Raw genomic sequence first — 26,711 nt, forward strand, 5'->3', positions numbered from 1 at the left:
CCAAGAAAACAGGGCCAACCACACCGTGAGCCCAAAAAAAAAAAAAAAAAAAAAAAAAAAAACAAACAACACAGCTAAAAAAAAAAAAATATGAGCAAAGGGGTAACCATTGGTAGGGGGAATCAATTGAATTTTCTGACTCATCAGGTGGACATGATCGGATGAAAAGAAGTGATGCAAGTTTGGTTCACATGACTGAAATATTTGAAGACCAATTCGATCACCCTAAGATGCTACAATGGTTCGATTGTATCAAGGCCTACGAGGGTGACTTAAGAGCTAGTCCTATACCATTGGACCAAGGAAGAACCAACCTAGTCCAGTTCAGTCTAGCTTGTGCAAGAACTAGTTAGCTCACATATTCTTAGGTGGGAGTATCCCTTTAGCTCCCTTAGTGGATTTCTACAGCATCATCTCTTTGACTTTTCAACTTTTAAACTCTTCTTTAGTATTTGAGCTAGCCTGGGAAAGTGTAAAAACTTCACATATGCCCAGTTCAACTTTGGAGCTTGCATTAAGACCTTGAGCTTTCATCAAGATCTTGGACAACATAAGAAATAACTTTTATAGCAACCCCCATGATAGTGAGATTTCCCTACCTTTTTTCTTTTCTTTTATTTTGTAATCTCAGTCATAGGATCTTAGGGGTAGAAGCTAGGATTTGAGAATTTAATTTGCCTACAAAATGCCATCATAGTTACTTTGTAATTTTGAGTGAATTTTATTTTGAATGGATATTACTTAGTGCATTTCTCTTGCACCTTGAAGAATTTACCTTAATGTATAAGTTCAGAATTTTGCCACATGACATGCAACAGTAGATGTGGAAATGTTCCATGTTATAAATGATCTTGCACATTTTTATTATGTAAGTTTCACTCTATAAAAAAACAGTCAAAACTTTGTCCAAATGTATGCAAAAATGGAACAATTATTCTACATATATAATAGTTCATATACTCATGAACTAAGATCCGGCTCCTCTCCTGAGTGTTCATTGCCCAGGTCGGCCCATAGCTGCTTGGGCGAGTGCCATATGTCCAGACGTTGATCCAACATTTTGAGAGTAGGTGCGGAGAGCGAGGTGCTAACAAAGGCGTAGAAAACAAAATATTAAGAACCGTTAGATCACCGCCCGAACACGTGGCACTCGACCAGAAAGCTATGGGCAAGACCTGAGCGATGGGCGCTCAGGAGAAGAGCCAAATCCCATGAACTAACCTTACTTAATGACAAATATTGATCAAACCCCTTCATTTATTTAAATTTTATGAGCTTTTCCCTTGTTGCAGATTCTGCCATGTCTTCACCATCATCAAAGCATATGCCAGACTTACATTTTAATTCACAATCGTCAAATTCAGATCTTCGTTTAAATGGTCTAGTGGTGGATATCGAAATGCAAGAAAGGGGAACAAAAGAAACAAACCCTAGAGGATCTCATGATCAATCTGAAGCTTCATCAATAAAACAAACACCATCAAATACATCTATGCTTGTTAATAAAACAAACACTGGAGGATCTCAAGCAACTGATGAAGCTTCATCAATAAAGGAAACACCATCAAAGACAGCTATGCTGGTTAATTTCCTCCCCACTGGAACAGTCATGATCTTCAACACCCTTATTGGGCCAATAACTGAAACTGGCAAGTGTGATACAGTGAACTTTATAATGATGATCATTCTCCTAGCTCTCTGTGTTACCTCTTGCTTTGTATTTCAGCTGGTGGATAGTTATAAAGATGGAAGGAGAGTTTGCTATGGCATTGTGACTAGAAAAGGGTTGCTAGTATTCACTTCTGACCTTGAGAAAAAATATAAGAAGGGAGAGAAGTATACCTTACAGGACACAGATATCATCCATGCAATCATGTCTGTTCTTGTATTTGTAGTCTTTGCATTATCTGATAAGCGTGTAACGGGTTGTTTGTTACCTGAACATGAAGTTGTAATAATGGCGGAAGTGATGAAGACTTTGCCTATAATTTTTAGTATTATTTGTAGTGGCTTGGTTCTTATCTTCCCCAACACTCGCTTCGGTGTAGGGATGCGTGGTTGACTAGAGAATCCTCACAGCACTTTGCAGCCCTTGAAGATAAGACTGTTAAGTACTATGCACTGAGAGAGAGAGAGAGAGAGAGAGAGAGAGAGAGAGAGAGATTGTAATAAATATTGTATACTTTGTCTCAGCTAGCATGATCACCTGTATATAGTAAAGCATGGTATGACTAATTAATTAGTAGATTGTAAGTACTACATTTGAAGATTAGTCGTCTTCTTCTTCTTTCCTCTGAGTGCATGTTGGATTGTTTATTATTCTATACCTTTGAAAATTACAATTGTAAATCAGATCTTCGTACCTATGGGCTGATCCGCATAGATGGAATTGACCATAGGGTCAGATCGTATGAAAATGATTCTCGTACAAAGACCTGATCTGCTCTCGGAGATTATAAGTGATTACATTTGACTTTTGACTTTTTTTGTGGTGATGTATTTTGAAAATCCTACTGATATTATGCATGGCACCTAATTACATTTAAAATTAGGGGTGGTACATGATAATTTTCCTAAAAAAAGGGAAAAATAACCTTGAAAAGCAGCCCAGACACATGGGAGGTCATAATGGCTACCTTGCCCACCATTAAAGGTGGAAATCCCATTGATTTGATGCTTCCACAAGAGTTCCCGTTGACCCTTGTGTTGGTGCAGAATCCACGTCGTCTTTAGGGAACACTCTCGTAAAAATAAAAAAATAAAAAGGGCTTATCTGTGCTTCTATAGTTAGGGCATTACAAGACACAAATTTGGAGTAACAAAATGGAGAATAAATTGAGAAGTGCAGTCAAGTAAAGGGGATTTACTTGCTGCTCACAACTAATTAGGGAATATCAATAATAACTTTAGCTTTTTTATTGAAAAAACAATAAAATTAATATGTTTGTTCCATGACATGATTTCTCTAGAATAACTTAATTAGGTAGATTAAGGCATTTTTGTCCACTAAGGTATATATATATATATACACTAGCAAACTTGCACGTGCATACTTACACATTAGAATTATAACCAATACAAGGACATTCAAGAATAAAACATCTTGGAAACCATTACTATGATATATTGAGGGGGAGCATTAATGTTCATCATTGTTACTGTCCACTTACAAATCTTGATATCCTAGAGAAAAAATTCACCCCTCACTATGTTTGCTTTCTTTATCAAGTTAATCAATCCATTTTGATGTTGGTATTGAATCCAAAAAAAATAAAAATAGTTGTGTTTTCTAGAAAGGCAAAGCACCCTGGCTTTGCGCATCGACATCTCTTAATTTGTAAAATTGTAACCTTGTTTTTAAATATTATTATTGACCCCAGAGTGTCAAAGTGTTGATTAATTTGATTCTTTATTTGCTTTTTATTCTTAATAACATGATGTAAATATCCGAACCTTTGTAGTTTTCCTTCTTGTGATCCCATATTTACCATTTTTATTTGATTTAGGAAAGTTAATTTGTTTCCCATAATATCATGTCATGATTCTAGATAATTTCTACAAAAGAAAGGAAAAAAAAAAGATTGTAGATAATCAAACTTCAATAGTTTTTCTTCTTGCGAATCCATATTTTACCATTTTTATTTTCTTCTTCTTCTTCTTTTTTTTTTTTTTTTAAATCCATTTATTTATGTTGAAGTTTGAATTGATTGAGGCTGTGTTTGGTAGTCATTCTGTTCCAGAAACGACGTTTTGTGTCAAAATCATAATTTTTCGTTAATGTGTCAAAATTCCATTTCGGAACGAAACTCAAATGTTGGAACATAGTTACCATGTTCCAACATCTCTCATTTCATGGACAACAAACGGATCGTGGACAACAAATGGAAGATTCCGTTTTCTTATTCATGTAAAGTGAAAAAAATGTCAGAAACATTTTTTCGAATGACTCCCAAACACAGCCTGAGTGTGTGCCACATGAAAAAAAAAAAAAGCAAGGGACGCCTGCCCACTTGCGTGGCCACTACATCAGTGAACAAGCCAATTGGAGGTCGTGTAGGCATTTAGGTGAGGGATAGGGTGGTCTTTTTTGCTTTCAACTATGTCTGAGAGTTGAGCCACACAAGGGGCACATGTTCTTTTCTCCTAAAATTAATAAAAGTTTTTGTAAGGGAGTGTGACCCCTACACCTATAAACATAGAGATGAAATGGCTAACCTGCCCCCATAAAATAAAAATTTCCATTGATACTTTCTCATGCAATCCTATTAGCCCTTGTGCACGCGCACTCCACTCGTCGAAACACTCTTCCAATTAATAAAATCATCAAGGGGCTCTCAAAGCTTTAGAACCGTTGATTTGACCATTGGTGTCAAAGGTACATGGTTTAACAATGTAAATCCTAATTATAGAAACGTACATTGGAAGATTACTTTCTAAATCAGATTTGTGGCTTTTGGAACTTTAAAAGGGCATTGTGAGTGGGACCAACTAACCAAAATAGGGAATGCGATGGGATGGACCATTGTGAAAGATGGAAGAGCATTCCCTTTTCACTTTGCATCCCGTATATGGGTTATATGGTCATTTTACCAATTTTCCTTTTTTTTATAAAAGAACTATTCATCCGAGAGGGCCCATTGGGTTTTTGGTATTGACCATATCGGCTGATATGTATCAGTATCCACAGATACTAATACCGATACAATCCACTGATACAGTGCAAACAGAGAGTAAAATGTAAAAATGATACAATATTAGTATCTTTGAGGGCAAAACCGTCTGATATGGCCAATAAAGACCGATACCAATATCTAAAACCATGGGCCCGTCAGATAAATGGGCTTGTGATCCAAAGCGAAATCTTGTAGTATAGTCCACTGCCTAATGGCTAATGTGGGACCCGCTTGGTATATGAATGAGTTTTAGTCTAATGTTTAATGAGTTTCCATATTGGATTGAAAGTACGAGTGACTTTTAACTACTTTTTCCTTTCGAAACTTTGGTGGGCCTTCTGCATGAAAATTGCCAGCCTCAAAGCTGGATATGGTCAATCTTAGGAGTGAGAACCTGGGCCCCTCTTCTACTAATATGGGCTTCTGGTCGGCCCACCAACAATTATAAGCTCAGCCCAAGTCCAAACCTAACCATTTCCATTGTCATTTGCCAGTTGGCCATAACTGCCACATGTGAAAATCGTCTCTAGCTGCTGCATCAGTGTAGTGAGTATCGAGTGGTTGAGAGCCCTTTGGGACGTGTAACCAAATGTTCTTAATCTTTCGATGTTCATCACACTTCACCGTTCATTGCAGAGGATGTGCACCCTAACCACCAAACATTCCCCAATCACTACCACCCAAATATGGATTTTTTGTTTGTTTTTCCTCTCTTTGTAAGCAACCAAAGATGGATATTAAAACCAAAATGGGCATTCCCACTTGGCCACACATAGGCAATCACATGGAATGTTGACCTAAACCAGCCAATTATCAATTTTTATAATATTATATATCTAACCACTCTGGTTTTCACTTGTGGGTATACTAAATATTAAAATATAATTAATATATAATTAGAGCATAAAATTATAAATTGAACAATTCTTAAGCCCTTAAATATAATATATTTATATATATATATATATATATATATCTAGTAATGCTGGACGTTGACGGTTATTATTGGCATTTGATGGCCCTTAGCCGTTATGACCTGTTTCTGATTATATATTAGAATCTGCACCCACCTGTTGGAACTTGGAAGTTGGAACCATTTTTTCTTTTTTATTTTTTTATTAGCTTAACACATGCAATGTATGGGAACATAAATTTTAAATTGGAAAAAAAAAAGAAGAAGAAGAAGAAAGAGAAGGAAACGATCATTTTAAAAAGGGAAAATGGTTTTTATGAGAAGAATGTGACCCCTACGTCTTGACAGATGGGGAGGAAAAATGACCGGCCTATCTCTCATGAAATAAAAATGATGTCTCTATAGATGCTTCCTCGTAGGGTTGTCAAGTGGTCGAGCTTAATAGGGCTTGACCAATTTTTAGATTGCATTGTAAACGGGCATGATATGGTTGATAATCGAGTCGATCAACATCGGAATCTAATCAAGCTGTCATAAATAGCCCTTAATGGGGCTACAAGCCTGTTTAATTTTAAACAGGTAAACAGGCTTTAAACGACCATCTTTAAAATTAGACTCCTAAATGAGCTTAAAAGGGAATACAATAAAAATGATGCCATAAATCTCAAAATTGAGATAAAAGATTGTTTGGTTTTGCTCTAATTCTATTAAGATGATTTGTGATTCTAAAATCATCTTCTGGCCAACCTAAAATTAGGGTATAGAGTCTCAAAGTTGTGGATATCTACATAATATATCCATTCTCCACCTCTAAAATTAAGATGAGCCACTATTTTTGTCATAACTCAAAATAGTCTAGATTTGTACATTTTACCTTTTTACTGTTAGTAGTTTAGTAACTATAGTTTATGGGTAGTGACATAGTATGAGCAAAATGGGGGATTTCAATTAGTAATAAAGGGGGTCGGGTTAGGTTGGGCTTAAGGGAGTCGGTTCAAGTTTGGCACCCAACGGGCTTGAGGGTTGCACCACGAACACACGTTTAATAAATTGGCCGAGCTCAAGCCCGGAAAGTTTATTAATTGGGCTGAGCCAGGCTTTAATCGGTTAGGCTCAATCGAGTTGAACGGTGCGAGCCTGAAATTCACACCCCTACTTCCTTATGTTCTCTCATCACACTGCAGAAACCACACTCCTCCTAGGGAACACTTGCCCTTAAAAAAAGAGTTGTTGATTTTATGATTAATAGATGGTGAATTATTAGTGTCTCAAGGGTTTGTTATTTTTCCAACAACCCAAGGCATTTAGTTTTGTGGATTGACCATGTGTTCATCTCAACCATTGGATAGAGAGGACACAATCTAAATTAGTCACATCAAATTTCAAAATCTAAATCAATCAAATAACTCTCATTGTATTGGCATGCATTATGTGTATATCCACTTGTATGTATACCAATACTCTAAAAATTATTATATATGTACTCTCCCCATGTTGTATAAGAATAGACGGTTTAGATCAAAACAATCATAAAAATGGTCGACTCATATTTTATCTTTGTGATATTTAAAAACTTCACATTCTGTTGTTCTGTGGACAATTACCCACAATCAATTTATATAAAATATAAAGAGCGGGAGGACCCTACTGGTATAGCATAGAAAACACCAAGTCAATGAACCAATGGGAGAGTGTGCAGAAGAATATTCAGTGCACGTTAAGGGGTGGCAGGGCGGTCTTTTGCTACATCAAACTAGCCGGATTCTTTTTCTCAAATATAAAATATAAAAGAATCTCAAGAGAAATCTTATGTGGGAGAAGCGAAAGTTGGGTTTAAAATAAATAAATAAATGAAATTAAAAAGGAATTTTGAGAGAAAAAGGAAGACGTTCCTAATCTAAGAAAACTAATATACTATAAGAGAAATAGATAATTAACTAATGATAGTTTTACAAAAAGGGAAAACTCGTTTAAGGCAATTTTTATTGAGAGGTCTCTTAACAATTTGTATTGCATAAAGCAATAAAACTAACGTTCTATTGTGCAATGGCTTTCATCCCACGACAAGTGATTCTAAGCGGCCCTGACAGGCCTCCTCATGTCCCTGAGCGATCACCAAGAAATGTTGTAAGCTCAAATTTCGCTCGTCACTCAGGATGAGCAAAGTGAAAGGGATCAACAGTTTCATGGAGAAATCCATGAAAAACATGAGCACTTGGGAGACTACGGACGATCCACGGAGCCCGACATCAACAACACTAGACGGATAAAGACCGGTCAGTGATAAAGACTATGAATAGAGCATTAACAATCATGGTGGAATAGAGAGAACAAGGCCCAAGAAGAGTAATAACCAAGGGTTGACCAACAACCAAACTAATACTCTAGACGGACAGTGTGCCTGTAAATCAAACAAGTTAAGAGTATACATCTAATTCTGTCTACAATAGTGTGATTCATCCTTTCTGTTACACCATTGTGCTGAGGTGTCTTAAGAACAATCCTATCACGTCTGATGCAATAACTATCAATTTTTTTTTTTTTTAAATGCTTCGAAGTATATTCTCCACCAATGCTTACTTAGATTCCATTTCCTTTAAGACCATGGTTGGAGTGCGGACTGCCATTGGCTCTGACTAGATGTGTTTGCCATTGGCATCATGCACATGGATGGTTTGCTCCTGAGCAATTGTTTTCACAGTCCTACACTCTTTCTTTATAGCGTTGCTAGCCTGCAATGAAGAACCACATGCCTTTTCTTAGCTATTAGAGCTATAGGCCGTCGGCCTTTGACCCCTAACTGTTTCTTTTAATAAAAGACTACATAATGTACAAGCTCTTGAATCAGTGGAGGGCAGAATCCGTTTTTCCTGATCAGATCCGCTGGAACAACAAACATGGTGCAGGGGAACAACAATTGCTTAATGCAGTTGGTGAGCTGTGGTGTGCAAGAAACTCATGCTCATTAGGAGGTCTCAAGTTCGAACCTCCTGGCTGTTACCTACTTTCCTCCCTACCTATCAATATATTTAACCTCTATGCATATTTTTTCTTTAGGTGCTTTGGGGACAATATTGACTCTTTCTTCCCATTTTTTGATATGCCAATACATATATCGATATTGATCATGATATAATTGAGAGAAAGAGTTGGTATTAATGTTGGATTCATATGAAATCATATTATATAGGTATTTTTCAAATTAATAAGAAGAAATAATTTAAATAATTAAAAATAAAAAAATAATAGATTGCACTAAGGTCAGAGAGAGAGAGAGAGAGAGAGAGAGAGAGAGAGAGAGATGTCTTCATCCAGTTATTGGTGCATGTTGAAAATCTACACACCTTCGTACACTGTCACATGTCATGTTAAAATGAGAACCATGGACTTTGAAATTCATGCCTACATATGGTGCGTTCTCATAAAATGTAAAATGGCCTTTATATTGATGTTTCTTAGTTCATTTCCAGTAGCCCTTACACGCAGAAAACACTTCCCCAATATGAGAAAATTAACCAAAAAACAAAAAAAAATATTACAATCCAATAAAAAAGGAGTCACCAGTATAATTAATTAAGTGTATAATACAAATACATAAATTAAGAAAAAAAAAACCCAATAAAACGAATAACATTGTGATTTGTGTATGCCTCATGGAAAAGAGACTAGAGAAAACACATGGTGATAAAAAACGTTCTAATAAATTAAAAGAGAGCAATGGCAGTGGATAGCAGCAGAAGAAGAAAAAGAGAGAAGCCCCCATTAGTGAGAGAAGTGGCAGAGCTGGGAGGTGACGAGATGGGAGTACCATAAGCAATGATTGTTAGTTTCTGATTCTTTTTACAGTGATCGACAACAGTAGTGGTGTAGTAGTGTTCTCCTGCGGTTTCAATGGTGATGTATAAGGATGACCCGAACACAGGGGAGATGGCGTTCGTCAAGCTGACGTTGCAGGATTCATAATCTGTCTTTAAGAACTCAGCCACGTCTTGCGCACCATTTGTGAAGTTGAACACTGCACAACAACAATATAATAAACACCAAATTAGGAAGAGAGAGAGAGATAACCCCAAGGGTTACCGTAGTTGGCACCTTGGGTATAAAGAGAGAGAGAGAGAGAGAGAGAGAGATTTCTCACGTACTTAGCTCATCGCCGGTCATGAACGTCTGGTTAGCAGCCCAAGTTTGATATGCGAAGTTAGAGGGAGGAATAGTCCATCCTATACTGTCTCCCACAACATGGATCGTCTGAGCTGCCGTTGCTCCCTGAAGAAGAGCTGCTACGATAAAAACACATCCAAGCAAATAACCAGTGCAAGAAGCCATCTTTTCGTCTATAATTATCTGTGTTCACCACCTACTTGCCCCTCTAGTCTCTGTTACCTAACAAAAATGTGAAAACCAATATTGAGTTTTTATAGTTGCGATATGTATACGGAAGAAAGACTTCAAAAGTAGTTTGATTAAGTCACCTGAAGCATGAACATATTATGCATACGGAAAAAAGACTTCCAAAGGGTTTGGACTAGTCATTCATGTAGACTGATTTTTTTGACTAGTCTCCTCAGTGGGAAAAATAAAATGGACATGGTCAAACACTTCTCATCAATTAATTTAGACACACGAAATATATTATAGAGTCAATTGTTGACTGGATTATCAACCCCTGTAAGAATGATTCTCGTACAAAAGACTGGATCCCGTCTCGAGAATGATCATATCTAAAATTCTAAAAACATATGCAGGTGAGTCCCAACACCACATTAATCTCAACCATTGATCTATTAATGATTAATCTGAGCCATCCTTTCCTTTCAATCTTCCGTATGGCTGTAAAAGACAAAGCCGGTTACCAATATGAGCCGTCTCCCACCCTCCCATCCTTCTTCACTCATCAGCTGTCACGGATGCCGTCATCTCTGCTATGCCAGCTCCGCCTTGCCCATGACCTTCACCATCACCCTTCCTGCTCATATGGTTTATGGTATTACATCTACCGTTGGCATCCTCTCTCTCTTCCTCAATTGGCCGCTGCAAGTCACGCCGGTGCAAGGACTTCCTTCAAAAAAACTCTCTCCTCAGAAAATGATTAATTTTTACAAACTCAGAGAGGGTATTTCGGAAGTTGAGAAGCCCAACTGAACCGGATCAAATTCCTCTGCGGGGAGTGAATCTGGCGAAAGCAGGGGAGGCTACTTTGGATCTTGGATCGTGACACGTGGCCTATACGGAGACTGCGAAACGGATCGTATCTTCTCTCCCAAAATGGATCAAAAGCAGGGTGTTTTGAGAAACCGTAGCTTTTAAAATCTTTCCCCCCTTTTATTCTTCTTCTTCTTCTTCCTCAAATTCCAAGCAATAAATTTGAATCCTCACATGCGCTTTTCATTCTGATCTCCTTTGCTCCATTAACCATTTTCGTTTTGTTTTCTTCGCAGCTCCTTCCAAGAAGACACGAACTCCCACAAACAACAAAATTTCTCTTCCCAAACACTCTCCAAATCAGTCTATTCAATTGTATTGGTTTTTTAACCACATAATCACACTAAAGAAGAGAGCTTCCCACTTTCCAAGAAAAACTTAAAAAGAAAAAAAAAAACCTAATTATTTCATACGTTGTTATCTGTTTTGACCTGTAAATGCAGCCATGAAAGCACACAAAAAAGAATCCAAAAAGAATCAGCTCTTCTGATTCTCTAGCTTTGTAGATTTTGTATAAGAAGTCTGAGGAGAATTCATTGCTTGGAGTTTTGTTGGATGCCATGCCAGACAACAGATCGAAGCCTTTCTTCGAATGAGAGAGGAAGAAGATTGGGGCTGTTGCAGAGTAGAAGTGTAATTGCAGACCCGGAGAAGAAGTGTAGTTGCTGGCGGAGAAACCCTAGATCGAGGCTTATGCCTCCGCGATTTGAAGGATCGGAAGAAGGAGAAAGAAGAAAAGGGGGAAATGAATTTTGAGACAAATGGTTTCTTTGGAAGAACATACTCCCGACTGGAGCAACAACCCATCTCCCAATCGAAACATGATCTGACGGCCCACGTGTCCTGTGACACATGTATGATCCAAAGGGATAAAAATCGTTTGTTTTTCTAATTCCTGTTTTTCTTGTGTTTTGCTAGTTGCAGAAGATGACACGTGTCATCAACGGTTAAGATTAATTCAGTTGGGTGAGGGTTATTACATCCAGTTTGGTTTTTAACTTAATCTTGACCGCTCATTTAAAGTAATGCCACATGTCACCTTCTGAATGTAGCAAAACAAGAAAAACATGGATAAAGAAAAACAGACGATTTTTCTCCAATCCAAAGTAGCCTCTGTCGACTTTTTCCAGATCCGCTCCCTATAGAGGGTTTCGATCTAACTGAACCCAATTTCTTTGACTGCACAACGGTTACAACTAAATTTCATTCTTTGAAATTCATGCCCACGGCATACGATCCAATATTTACCAAAAAAATAAAATAAAATAAAAAAGAAGGGTGAGTTACCTGAGTGGTAGCAGTGCTTAACCTAGAAGGGTGAGGAGTGAGGAGAGTACTCAGGACCATTTGATCATTATTGCAGAGAAATGGGTATTCAACATCAAAAGACACCTCCAAAGACTCCTCAGTTGAATAGTTTGGCTGAGAGAATGAATAGGACACTGGTGGAGAGAGTTAGATGTTTGCTTTCACAGGCAAGGCTACGAAGAACATTTTGGGGGGAGGCTTTAAGTACACTTGTGCATGTTTTGAATCTAACATCATCTTTTCCACTACAGCTTGTTGTACAAAATAGAGTTTGGATAGGTAAGGATGTTTCTTATGATCAATTGCGTATCTTTGGATGCAAAGTATTTGTGCATATTTCCAGGGATGAGAGGTCTAAACTTGATGTCAAGGCACAATAGTGAGTATTTGTGGGCTATGGTCAAGATGAATTTGGCTATAAGTTATATGATCGGGTCAACAAGAAAATCATTAGAAGCTGAGATGTTGTGTTTATGGAAGAACAGACTATACATGATATTGATAATGTCGAAAAGACAAGTCCTAAATCCAGTGGTGATTTGATTGACTTTGATCTGGTTCCTCCATCTCCAGTGCCAAAGCAGGTTGGAGATGAAATTCAAAATGATCAGCAAGTTAAAGGTGATGCAGATGCTCCCATACAAGTTGAGACAAATGATAATTCTCATGAGCAAATACCTACACCAGAGTTCCATCATCGATTCCACTCAGGAGGTCTATTAGAGACCGACAACCTTCCATATGGTACTCTATAGATGCATATGTATTATTAACTGATGGGGGAGAACCCGAGTGTTTTGAAGAAGCAATGGAAGATGAACACAAAAATGAGCGGGTTGAAGCCATGCAAGATGAGATGAAGTCATTGCATGAGAATCACAACTTTGAGTTGGTGAAATTACGTAAGGGCAAAAGGGCTTCGAAGAATAGGTGGGTGTATAGGGTGAAACAAGAAGAACACTCTTATCCACGATACAAAGCTAGATTGGTTGTCAAGGGATTCAGTTAAAGAAAAAGCAATTGACTTTGCTAAGATATTCTCTCCAGTTGTAAAGATGTCATCTATTCATGTGGTTCTTGGTTTAGCAGCTAGGCTTGACTTAGAGATTGAGCAGATGGATGTAAAGATTGCCTTCCTTCATGGTGATTTAGAGGAAGAAATTTACATGGAGCAACCCGAAGGTTTCAATGTTAAAGGAAAAGAGGATCATGTGTTCAGATTGAAGAAGAATCTTTATAGCTTAAAACATGCACCAAGACAATGGTACAAGAAGTTTGAATCAATTATGGGGGAGCAAGGCTACAAGAAAACTACTTCTGACCATTGTGTTTTTGTAATAAAATTCTCTGATGATGATTTTGTTAATTTTTTTTTATTTTATGTAGATGATATGTTGATTGTTGGCAAGAATGCTTTCAGGAATGACAAGTTGAAGAAGCAGTTGAGCAAGTCTTTTGCAATGAAAGACTTAGGGCCAGCAAAATAGATTCTTGGCATAAGAATCATCCGGTATAGAAATGCTAAGAAGTTATGGTTATCATGAGAGAAGTACATTGAAAAGGTGCTTCAAAGATTCAAGACGGACAAAGCTAAAGCAGTTAGCTCTCCTCTTACTACTCACTTTAGATTGAGCATCAAACAGAGTCCTTCTACTGAAGAAAAAAAGAAAGACATGGAAAGAGTTCCATATGCCTCAACAATAAGAAGTTTGATGTATGATATGGTTTGCATAAGGCCAGATATAGCTCATGCAGTTGGCACAGTTAGTCGCTTTCTCTCAAATTCTAGGAGAGAGCATTGAAATGCAGTCAAGCAGATTATGGAGTATCTGCATGGTAATTCCAATTTGAAACTTTGTTTTGGAAATAAAAAACCCTTGTTGGTTGGTTACATGATTGCAGATATAGCGGGAGATATTGATTCTCGTAAGTCTATTTCAGAATACTTGATCACCTTCTCACATGGTGCTGTGGCTTGGCAATCAAGACTATAGAAATGTGTTGCACTTTCTACTACCAAAACAGAGTTTATTGTAGAAATAGAAGCTTGTAAAGAGTTGCTATAGATGAAGAAATTTCTGCAGGAGCTTGGTTTCAAGCAAGATTGTTATGTGCTGTTTTGTGATAGTCAAAGTACTATCCACCTTAGTAAGAACTCCACTTTTCATGCTAGGTCGAATCATATTGATATGAGATATCATTGGATAAGAGATGTTCTAAATTTCAAGTTGCTAGAAATTGAGAAGATTCATACAGATCATAATGGTTCTTATAGGTTGACAAAAGCCTTACCAAGGGAGAAGCTTGATGTTTGTCATTTGATCGTTGGTATGAAGAATCCTTCCACATAGTCAGAAGGGGGAGATTTGTTGGGTTGGGTTTCCCTCCTTGTGGGGATGGCCCAAGTATTGGCCCAAGTATGCTCACCTTGTAGGTGAAGCCCATGTTTGTTTAAGGCCCATAAGGAGGGCATTTTTGTCACAAGAGTATAGATGGAAATTTACTCTTGTGACCTTGCTCTTATAATAGGGTTAAGTGAAAGAAGAAGAAGTAAGGAACGGTTGCAATCAGAAAATTCATAGGAGAAGAGAAGAAGAGAAACAACAAAAAAATCTGGGTTAGAAAATAGTCGACCATTGTCTTACAGAGCTCAATCGGAAGGTCTACATTCGGTAAGGTGTGATTGTTGTTTGGAGGTTCCTAACTCAGTTTTCAGCAATGTTTTTATTGTCCCTATTTTGGTGAGATCTCTTCAATTTCTTGTTTCTTTCATTTGGGAATTCATTTTGTTGATGATGTATGCCAAGGGTATGTTGCACTTAATGTGTAGAATCATTGTATGTCTCTAATTACAGTTATAGAAAATTCTTGTGTATTTTCATACTTGAAGATAGTGGATTTTTGTGGACTACGGTCCTGTGGTTTTTACTCCTCTCATTGGGGATGTTTTTCACATTAGATCGATTGTGTCGATGTGTGTTTGTGCATTTGATAAGTTTGATTACTGATTTGTGCATTGTGGCTATTTTCTTGAGAGCTTGATTAGTGCACATATTGTGTTTGATGAATTGCCCCATTGAGCTATACTTGATTGTTTCCTACTAGGTTCATCCAAGAGGGGAAGAATTTGTTCCACATTATGTCTAACTGGGTACATTTCTCGGTTACCCCATTGCCTTCCCCGTCAATTCTATTTGTCTCTCATTATGTTTTTTAGTTGAATGAAATTAATCAATTCATAAGAATGAGACAATATTCTAGTTATAAGTTTGCAAGGTTGATATAATTTGTCCTTACTAATAGGAATACAAAAAAGTGTAAGATAAAAAATTTCAAAAAATTGAGTAGATATTTAAAAAAAAAAAAAAAAAAAAAAAAACTTTTTATTGGTTGCAAGTAAGGTATGCACTTTACAAAAATTTCTGGCCTCTCACCCTCCACCCCTTAAAAAAAAATTTGTGATATTCACGTCTTGGGATTACAATCCAATAAAAAAATGAGTCACTAGGATAATTAATTAACTGTAGAGAACATATACATAAAAAAATTAATAAAAGTCAAACAAAAGGTTTGAGGGTGAGGGTGAGGGTGAGGGTGGGGATGGAGGAAAGGGGCGGTGTGGGGTTGCTGTCATCTTGTTTGTAGGAGGAGGAGGACGATGGGGAGAGAGAAAAGAACAAGAAAGGGAAAGAGGGTTAACCAGTTAATAGGTGAATAGGAGGGGTAATTTGGGCATTTTAAAGAACAGGAGAGATGGAGATGTCAAAGTTCAAATAACGTAGGAGAGTATTAGAAAAAAGTGAGGTAGAAGAGTTTTAATAAAGTTAGGTATAGAGGAGTGATAATAATTTTCCCTAAAAATGAATAACAATGTGATTTGCGTGTGCCTCATGGAAGAGGTTAGAGAGAATAAATGGTGATGCATAAAACTTTCTAATAAAAGAAAGCGATAACAATGGATCGCAGAAGAAGAGAAAAGCCTGGAACAGTGACAGAAGAGGAAGAGGTTGGTGGTGGTGGGGGTGAAGGTGACGATATGGGGTTATCATAAGCAATGATTGCCAGCTTCTGGTTCATTCGATAGTGATCGCCATAAGAGCAGGTGTAGTAGTGTTCTCCTGCTGTTTCAATGGTGATAAATATTCCTAGTGATTCTATGAGACCATTGATGGTGTTCATCACGTTAACAGTGCAGGATTCGTAATCTGCCTTTAAGAACCCACCCACGTCTTGTGCCCCATATGTGAAGTTGAACATTGCACAACAATATAAACATGGTTAGAGAGAGAGAGAGAGAGAGAGAGAGAGAGAGAATTAATACTCACTTATATAATCTCCGACCATGAATGTCCGGTTGGCAGCCCAGCTATGATATAAGAAGTTAGAAGGAGGAACAGTCCATCCTATACTCTCCCACAACATAGATTGTCTTAGCGGCCGCTCCCTGAAGCAGAATCGCTAAGATAAACACGCATCCAACCAAACAACCCATGTAAGAAGCCACATTTTCCTCTGTGATCACCTGTGGTCACCAGTTCCTCCCTCTAGTGTCACAGCTTTTGTGCAGAAATGGTGAACCAAGATTGAGTTTTTATAGATGCGACTGAGTGAAGCATTGCCTGGAGATGTGATATATAATGCCTTGGCTTTTGGATGGATAAATGCTTTCGAAAGTGGTTTGACTAGTTATTTTTGCAATTTGTTTTTTTTTTTTTTTTTTAACTAGTCTTCTGTTTTGCGGTCCTAATTCTAGAGATTAGACTTGCTACTCGTACTGATTGTACAAGTCAGCTTTTAACACATTTATTACATTTTGGCATTACAAAGGTGAAGAAGGGTATATTTGAAAATAAAGAAGAACAAGTTTTAGATACTGACTCTCACAGCCATACAATCAATTGACCTTTCTCCTAGATACAGGCAAAATAAGAGGTTGTTACTCCAAAACAGTATTGATATTTTAAACCATTATAAATAATAAAAAAATATTATATGGATAGGTCAAATGGTTTTCATCATGCAATTCGGACAAGAGATAAACTGGAATCACCATATCTAAAAATCAATAAACTATACAAGCATAATTTGGTGTTCAAGTCAAAACTGTTTTCTATAGTTGACTTTTCCACATGACCATATATTTTTTTTTTCAATTGTTGATCTCAAAAGTCAAATCTTATTGTTGTTCTCAAAAGTCAAAACTTTTGATATTTTATTGACAAGTTATTTTGAGCAAGTGTCGTTCCTCTATTTATAGGAGTGGTCCCTTTTGTAAATGTCAACTCAAAAACATTTTCTACCAATAAAAAAAAAACTCAAAAGCATTTATCGTGAAATTAGATTTTATAAATTGTATTCGTGTCAACTTCCCTAAGTTACCTAAGATGAGCGCATTTAATGGAGGAAACAAATGAATGAATAATCAGTTTTGGATTACTCATGTTGATCGATTCATATTAATATTGGTGTTATTTGATTCAATATGGATTTTACCAAATTTTTATTATTTTTAATTGTTTGTCACATGTCACTACTTATTGATTGTACCATCGATTTGGATTGTTGTTGACCAAGATCGATAACAATACTAAATCCAGGGGAGCCAATACCATTCCAATGGATAATTTTTAGCCTCATGGTCTGAAGGGATTGAGCTTTACAAGTTAAAAGGAAGTTAAAAAATCAGAAAATTAAAAAAATTGTTGCTTGATTCTCATTTTAGTTTCTTTTGGGAAAATTTCACCCACTCCCCTATACTTACGTCTTTTTTTACTTTTTCAAATTTTTACATTTGATTCCTCCATAAAAGAAAATTCTTACCTCTTCTTCTCCCCTATTAATATAAAACACCCAAATACCCTTTCATGATTCAATCATCTATTTTTTATTAATAGAAATAGGAACCAGTTCTTTCATCGAAACTCATCGTGCTCCACTACCACAACACCTTATCTCTTCCATCCATCCTAGTCCCCACCTCCCTATCCCCTAGCTTCCTGCACGTATTGAACATGAACCAAAATATACAGATATTTCTAGAGAATGTATCAAATGGTTTACTCAATTGTTTATAGATCTTTCACATTCTGCTATCCATTCCTCTTCTGTTTCCGATTAAATGTGGTATAATTATTCAAGTGTTGGGCTTATTGACATTTGATGTGTATCCATTTAAATTGGATTAAATCAATTAATTACATTTTCTTGTGTGCTTGTTATAAGTGTTACATTTCATGTAACTACCTATTTACACCTTTACTTGTTCTCAACTATGGACAAATATGAACACTTTCTTCTAGGATTGCTGTATTGCTTATTTGTTCAACATGGGGATCGAATTAAAATATAAATGCAAGTATTTATTGTGTTAAACATTGATCCATTGACTCTTTCACATGATTATATCTTTTCCTTTTTCAAATTTCTTTTTCTCAAATGGCTTGACTTTTGAAGTTTTATATATTGGAAGTTTGTCTTGAGGAAGTGTCACTCCTCTATTTGTAGGAGTGGTCCCTGCTTCCTTTGTTAAAATGATTTTTTTGTCTTTCGATCTCAAGCATTCATGTAGCCTCTTTTGTTCCAAAGACTCTCAAATTCCTTTTCATCTTGTTTACCTTTGTGTGGGTTATTATTGAGTGTTGAGTATTTCCTTGTCTATCAGTGTGGCTGTTAAGGCAAGTGCAAGGACTTATGAGTGGGCTTGTAAATTAAGGTGTTAGTATTATGGGAGATTGATTTACAAATAAGCCTGGTTTGCACTTATAGGGGGTAATTAAATACAATTATTATTGAGTGTTGAGTATTTCCTTGTCTATCAGTGTGGCTGTTAAGGCAAGTGCAAGGACTTATGAGTGGGCTTGTTAAAATAAGGTGTTAGTATTATGGGAGATTGATTTACAATGTTTCTACTGCTGATGTACTTGATTGTGATTCAAATGCCAACACTCCAAGTGTGTTATTTGAAAAATTATATGCATAAGGTAAGTCTTACTTTATTCTTATAGTGGCGTATTTCTTATGATAATTAATTTGCATAATAAAATCTTCCACTGCAAAAAAGGGTTATAAAAAATTAACAATCCAATGGTCTTTTTCCCTCGACGTGAATTGGATACTCACAATCCTTCATACATGTAACTTATCCTATTGAGAATCATATATATATGTATTGATTGGGTAGATTGTCTTTGTCTATCATATCTTTTTTGTGAGACCTGATTTCAAAATATTCAGCCACTTGAGTATCTTGCTCATTTTTGTTGACTGACACACATTCAAGTGAAATGCTTACCTATCGTCTCAGAATGAAGCACCTGCTGTGGGATAATGTCTGACTGTTTCACTTCATTCCCATTGGCCGTTATAGGCACCTCATTTTATGACATGAAAATCAAGCATGGTGATGATAAATGGGTGATATGAACAATGTCTAAGGTCTAATTTCATAGTAGGGAGTTCTTTATCAGCCAAAGACAATGAAAGAGATCATCCTAAGGAACCCAATTAAATTAAGTTGACTAGAAATTACCAAAATAACTTAGAATGTTTACCTAGTCAAATTATGGTCAAATGACCTTGAGACCGGCCTAATCCATTTTCGATCATGCAAGATACATGGTCAAAATGAAATTATTATTGAAATGGTTTCAATTTTCAAGCCATTGAACTAGGAATTCCTTTCAAAAACAATTTGGACCATGAAATTTAATTTAAGCTTTCAAAGTTCTCAAATTTTTTTTTTTTTTTTTAATTTCAAAGAAAAGAATTAAAAAAATATAAAAAACGGGTTGATCCCTCCTTACCTAATTCGATCTAAAACAAAAACCGGCTCGAGACTGTGCCAAAAGTACCTGAAGGACCGCTCACGAGTGGTTGCGATTCGGCTCATTCAGCACCAGAAGAGGATGAATCAGCACCAGTTGAAGCTCACCGGATGCCAGTCAGAATAAATCCATGCCAGCCCAGGAGTTTGGTTCCATCCAAACTGTGAGCCAAACGGCTTCCAAAGTACGTACATACTGTATCAACAAGTCATTTAGGAGAGAGTTCACATCCTTTGAAACGAGTGATGAGGTGCAATGAACATCTAACCATTGAGAACATCTAGGCACATGTCCCAAGAGCAACTCAACCACCATTACTGCATCAATACAACGACTGCAGACAATTTTCACACTTTAGGAGACCCATATCTAATTTGTGGAGTAGAATGGATTAAAGCAAGGTTTGATTTGCCAAGGCACCTGATCTCCATTTTTTACCCTTAGATCTGAAACCAACCACCTATTTCTCATCGAATGGATTCTGATGAGATTTGATCTCCGACGTCTATGGGGAGGTTAAGAAAATCAATATTCCTTACTTTGATATCATTTCCTTTCTACAATTCCTATTATTTTATTTCTGTAATTTATCATTGTAAATTTAAAACTATGTGTATTATTGTTTTAGATTTTTTTATTTTTTTTATTTTTACTCAGCAAATATATCAAATAATGGGATCGGTTTCATATGGTGGATTAGATGCATAACACTTTTTTTGGTTGAGAACCTATGGGCTATGGCCGAGGGTGGATCTTTGTTCAATTGTTTGAGTCCCTCTTTCTTTCTGCTGATGGCCATACCGAAGGTGGGGGTCTGGACCTAAATCTTGTACATCACTTTTATTTTTCATTGATATACATTGCCGAATTTTAGCTAAAAAAATTTTTTTTTTTTAATAAAATGACTGAAAAGTCTCTATAGGACTTGACTTATCAAATGACTTAAAAATTGGTCCAAACATTCCAAACATATGTATTTTGAAAACATTGTGATTTGATAATAATAATAATAATAATAAATAAAAAAAAAACCCCAAATCCTTTCCATTGTCCTTTCTCCAAACGAGGTTCAAAAATCAAATTACCATCAACAATAACTTTCGTGGAGATGGTCTCAGGCTATTCCATGGCATACACGACATCCAGAGGTCAGAATGGAGAGTGAAGTAATGTTGGCCAGTCTTTGCCTTGTCATTGTTTTCTGTTTCGCTGTGCAAATTTTAAAGATTTAATGGATTGCAACTTACCCCGAATTTCTTTGGCTGCAAGTCTGGGTAGTAGGAAAATGCTTGTAATCCAAATATTAGCAAAATTTTTACCATAGATAAAGTAGCATAGGAAGTTCTCATTTTGTATTAGTTGTGAAATCGTGCCTAAATGTTGGATGCTATTGGTAGATATAAGTTTACTGGGAGTGTAACAACTTAAGTTGTATCAAAAGTTTGGGATTTTAACCATAAGATTTGATAATCTTAGATACAACCATTGGATCGAGGGAAATCATTCAAACCTTCAATCCACCGTTGCTACACCATTTTTCTCTCCTCTTTCTATCTCCCGTTCCTTGCAACTGCTCAACTCGACAGATGTCTCTGCCTTCCGGCATCCCGAGCTTTCTGAGACCTCTTGCAACTCTTGGGCCAAGATGAAGCCGTCACCGTCCTCGTCAAACACCGTGAAGGCCTCCGTCAGATCCGCCTCGTCCTGCGGGCTATTGGAGCTGCCGCCACTAGATGTATTGTCATCGTAATCCAAGCTCCACAATTTCAGATCATGATGAAATAGAGCTTCGACAATGCCAAACCGATTTGGCTCCTACCTACTACAAACTTTTTTAACTAACTGAATAAAAAAAAAGACCCTGCAACTGGCTTGAGTTTTTACATTCCTGAATGTACTCTCGAATGGGCTTTGTTGGGAATTGTTTCAAGAGTTCTTGTTTTGGTGAATTTCTTTTTTCCCTAAATGTGGCGGTTTCTTCCTTTAATCAGAGTCTGAATTCGTGGTTCGATACAGCTCATCAGAGGATACGAATTAGGGTTGGAATTTCCCGACCCCAATGGTTTTGGGTTTCAACCAATTTTGAGTGACGAGTTCTCTCAGGCGACTAATTTTTTGCCGGGAAGTACTGCTCCTACAACCATGTTTGCCAATTTTTTCACGGCAGACGTCACAGATACAAGAATTAGAGTCAGTGATCATCTCCATCGGTAGATCATCATCTATCTTGGCTTGAATCCTGCTGCTTTGCTCGCGGGAGGAGGCGACTAGGCCAGAGAAAGAGAAAGAGAGGGGCAGCAGGAATCGGCATATTTTTTGGAAGGGAGGTGGAGATGGAGAGGAAGGGAAAAGGTAGAAGAAGAAGAGGAAAGAAGACAGTGGAGCGACGGTATTGATTAGGTTTTGTAGGATAACGGTTTATAGGTTTATAAACGGTTGAGATCTTTTATTTTTCGTCTAATGGTCTACAATCGCTAGCATACCTAATTCTTGGGTAACTCGCTAGCATTTCTGTCTTTTTCTCAAAAATGTTTAAAGTAGTTCTTTTCATGTCTGGCAAATAATGAAGTGATGTATATAATTCACAAGGCATAGTGATGCCTAGAAGATGACATTAAAAAATGAGGAATTATTACTTCCCTCTCCTGAACTTTGGGGAAATATCAAGTTCCCCACGATTTTTTAATTAATTCACTCCCCTCCCTCCCTAAAATCAAAAGACTCTATCACTCGTTAGTACCTGTTAGTTTCTGTTTTTAAGTGTCTAACATAATTTTGTAAATATCCTAAATGCTCCTCTACTTAATCGATGAACAGGAGAGAAAGCCGGCCTCTCTTTCAACCGCCTCTTTCTTCACCGTCGCCGAGAAACACAGGAGACTCCGTCGCTGCTCACCGAGAAGCCAGCCCTCTCATATCCGCGCCTCTTTCTTCCCCGTTGCTGCTCATCGAGAAGACCCAGGCAACTGTACTCCATCTTCATCGTCACTGTGCACGGAGAACCCAGGTGACTGGACTCCATTTTTTACCTGATATTGCTCTACAATTGAACCTTTTCTGCAGTGGACGTAGCAAAAGTGTCAGGAAAAGAACAGGCAGAAGTGCAGCCCAGCAAGAAAGGAAGAGGAAGGAAACAGTAAATTCTGGATATAGAGGAGTTTCGGCAAATATTTGGAAGTGGAGAAGATGACTTCTATTACTTCTTTGTTGAGCCATTTGATGCAATTGAGGAATGACAAGTAACTGTGTTGGTTTTTTGTACATTTACAAAAGGGTTTTTTAAATTACAAATCGAACATTCTTGGACTTTGATTTCATTCATTTTCTAATCAATTACTACCGACTCTTTCTTCACCGAGAAGAGCTGAGATCCGATCCCAGTATCTTCCAGTTCTTCCCTTCTCTTCTCTGCAGCCTCTTCTGTCTTTCTTCTGATATCTATTCTTCTCGATCAATCCTAGCTTCAATCTCTAGTGGGTTTGGGAGCAAATGGATCTGCATCTGATAAGCCATTGAAGTTCTTGATCTATGGCAGGACCGGTTGGATTGGAGGTCTGCTTGGTAAGCTCTGCCAAGCTCAGGGAATCGACTTCGCTTACAGTGCAGGTCGACTTGAGAACCGAAGCTCGTTAGAGAACATCGGCACCCTCCGGCCCACTCATATCTTCAACGCTGCTGGTGTCACTGGTCGACCAAACGTCGATTGGTACGAGTCCCACAAGGTGGAGACTATCCGCACCAATTTTGTTGGAACCCTAACCCTTGCCGATGCTTGGCTTCAAATCCGAATCAATCACAATAATGCTAGAATTGACACTAAATTCTAAAAACCAATAGTTCAATTCCAAAAATCCTAGATATGCCATTCTATAATGATTGGGATTGGGATTGATCTGAACTAGCCAAATCAACTAGGGATTTTAAATTTGGAATTGGAGATCGAACTGATAGTTTCAAGTATAGGTTTGGGATCGGTCGTATCGGCTGAGACCGATCCTAGATCCGGATCGATTATTCGGATCGTTTCAGGGGTAAAATAGATAAAAAGTAGTACCTTTTATAAAAATCAGGGGTAAAATAGACTTATACCCACCGATCCCATCCGATCCGGATTGGTATCGAATAGGCATCGACAGAGACCGATACTGATACCGTCCCCTACATCCTTGGAACTAATTCCTAGAAATTTTGATCCAATCGAATCAAAATCGGACCGAGAAGAACCCTAGGATCATCCTCAAATCTTAAGATCCAAGATCTAGTCCTATAAACCTTATAATCGATTTTAAACACGGAATCAGAGATCAAATCAATAGCTACCAATATCAATCCAAATCCAAATCAAATTGGAATTGACCAGAATCAATTCCAAAACCCTTAGAATCAACCTATAAAATATATTATAATTACAAAATTTCACATGTCGTCAGTAAAGTAGTACCAAGCCTATGATATTGCTTTATGAAAAAAAAAAAAAAAAACCTACAATATTGCCATTTGTCATCTTCCTAGGATTTTAACTTTCTTGAAAACACTAGCATATTTAATACAATTGATTTCTTTGAAGAGAGAGAGAGAGAGAGAGAGAGAGAGAGATGATTAGAACTATCTTACCGACCTCATCTCTAATGCACAACAATAGAAATTATTACAATATAATTGATATATGAATTTATGGGAAGAGGTTTTTTTTCTAAACTTCAAAAAACAAATATGAAGTTCACCAAAAGTTTTAGACCCTAAAACCTAGAAAAGCATTGGACACGCCGAGAAGAAAGAGAGCCTTTACCTGACTCACTAGAGATGATCTCGCCGAACTTTATGCCACAAAAATCAGCAAAGGTAACAGAAAGACTCGTGAGGAGGAAGACAATTAGTTGGGGCGAGTGCTTGTTCGAGATGTTTGGGAATAGTGTATTCATTCTCAAAAATACCCTTCGTTTTTTCATTTAAATCAAATTAACGATTCAAAAATTGAGGTTGAATTTACTTTTTTGACCTTAAAAGCAATCACGAAATGACAAAATAATGGGACACAGTAATTTACTTTTTTTGCCTTAAAAACAATCACAAAATGACAAAATAATGGGAACACAATAATTTAGGTTACAAGGTTTTTGTAACTGGGTCGGTTACATTTAGACATACCCATTAGTTTGTGTTAGTCTAGAGTGCGCAATTCTGGTTTGTTTGATCTTGATCTATTTGGGTGTTACAGATCTTCACTTGATTACTTCTATCATTGTTCTCATTTTTAGAGTTTTTGATTTTAGTACTGCACATTTTGGTACCTGAGTATTCTTTTTTTGGAACTAAATTGATCCAGGATCGATCTTCTGGACCTCTTCTTATGCTATGGGTGTGTGAATGCAATCACTTCTCGGTGTACAGCGACGCTAAAGAAAGACTCACCTGGAGAGGTCTGGCTTCTCGGTGAGCAGCGATGGTAAAGATGACGGAGTAGCCTTTGTCTTATTCGTGAGCAGCGACGGTGAAGAAAGAAGTGGTTGGAAGAGGGGCTGGCTTCTTCTTCTTCTTTTTATCGATTAAGTAGAGGGGCATTTAGGATATTTATAAAATTAGGTTAGACACTTAACAACAAAATCTAACAGGTATTAATGAGTAGTAGAATCTTTTGATTTCAAAGGAGGGGAGTGAATTAATTAAAAAGTTGTGGGGGAACTTGATATTTTCCCAAAGTTCAGGGGAGGGGAGTGATAATTCCTCTTAAAATTAATCTTTAATTAGGTGTGAGCAAGAATTTAAAATTGATATCAATCTCAGCCAATAGGGATTGGATTAGATTGAATGGATTTATCCCTGTTTTTTATTATTTTTTAAAATAGAATTTTGAACCGTTATCCTTATTCCTTATCTGCGGATAATTATTAGATCAATCAGAATCAGATATCATGTCCATCTTTTTCGATTACAATCCAATTTGATCCTATTTTTTAAACCATGGTCGCAAGTAAGGTATGTATTTTACAGAAACTCCTGCCTATTCTCACCCACCCCTCCCCCATCCCTCCAACTCCACACCCCCAAAAAAAAAGAAAAAATTTACAATCCAATAAAAAATGAGTCACCAGGATGGTTAATTAATTAACTGTAGAATACAAATACATTTTTCCCCCTAAAGACAGGTATTCAGTGGGCTTTCGGCTTGACTAGTCTGTAGACTTATTCTGACCCCACAGTTGCATGAATCGGGTCATACTCATCAACTCAGAACCACACGCATCCTGAGGCGAAGGTCCCTTACCAACTCAACTATCCCTTGGATTACAAATATATATTAAAAAAATAAATAAAAAAATAGAAGGTTTAAAAAAATAAATAAATAACAATGTGATTTGTTGGCACATGGAAGAGGCTAGAGAAAACACATGGTGATCAATATATAAAATGTTCTCATAAAAGAAAGCGATAATAGTGGATGGCAGAAGAAGAAGAGAAAAACCGGCAACAGTGAGAGAAGAGGCAGAGCTAGGTGGTGGTGGAGGTGACAAGATGGGAGTACCATAAGCGATGATTGTCAGCTTCTAGTTCTTTCGACAGTGATAGCCGTAGGTGCAGGTGTAGTACTGATCTCCTGCTGTTTCAATAGTGATTAATATTTCTGATGATTCGATGAGACCATTGATGGTGTTCTTCACGTTAACAGTGCAGGATTCATAATCTGCCTTTAAGAACTCACCGACGTCGCGCTCCCCATGTGTGAAATTGAACACTGCACAACATTATAAACATGGTTAGAGAGAGAGAGAGAGAGAGTTCTCACTTAGATAA

The 26,711-nt window shown here is 37.2% G+C and overlaps 3 protein-coding genes across 3 annotated transcripts in view; 1 reads left to right on the forward strand and 2 right to left on the reverse strand.

The window, feature by feature from the left end:
• Positions 1–2,125, forward strand: part of LOC122088690 (protein DMP9-like) — a 7,630-nt gene extending 5,505 nt beyond the window's left edge. The window contains exon 2 of the mRNA XM_042658008.1: positions 1,293–2,125. Within this exon, the coding sequence (XP_042513942.1) occupies positions 1,301–2,062 (762 nt within the window). The 5' untranslated portion in view covers positions 1,293–1,300 and the 3' untranslated portion in view covers positions 2,063–2,125. The remainder of the gene's footprint in view (positions 1–1,292) is intronic.
• A 6,987-nt stretch (positions 2,126–9,112) lies between these two features.
• On the reverse strand, positions 9,113–9,982 carry LOC122088692 (cucumber peeling cupredoxin-like). The gene is made up of 2 exons (XM_042658011.1): positions 9,729–9,982; positions 9,113–9,601 (listed from the first exon to the last, which is right to left on the reverse strand). Exons 1-2 carry the CDS (start codon positions 9,910–9,912, stop codon positions 9,291–9,293), a joined length of 495 nt encoding a protein of 164 aa, XP_042513945.1. The 5' UTR covers positions 9,913–9,982; the 3' UTR covers positions 9,113–9,290.
• A 6,047-nt stretch (positions 9,983–16,029) lies between these two features.
• LOC122089641 (cucumber peeling cupredoxin-like) lies at positions 16,030–16,353 on the reverse strand. Its single transcript, XM_042659355.1, has one exon. It carries the CDS (start codon positions 16,351–16,353, stop codon positions 16,030–16,032), a length of 324 nt encoding a protein of 107 aa, XP_042515289.1.
• Between the last annotated feature and the right edge of the window lie 10,358 nt (positions 16,354–26,711).

The sequence above is a fragment of the Macadamia integrifolia genome, chromosome 9, assembly GCF_013358625.1.
Source record: "Macadamia integrifolia cultivar HAES 741 chromosome 9, SCU_Mint_v3, whole genome shotgun sequence".
In the NCBI taxonomy this organism is placed as follows: domain Eukaryota; kingdom Viridiplantae; phylum Streptophyta; class Magnoliopsida; order Proteales; family Proteaceae; genus Macadamia; species Macadamia integrifolia.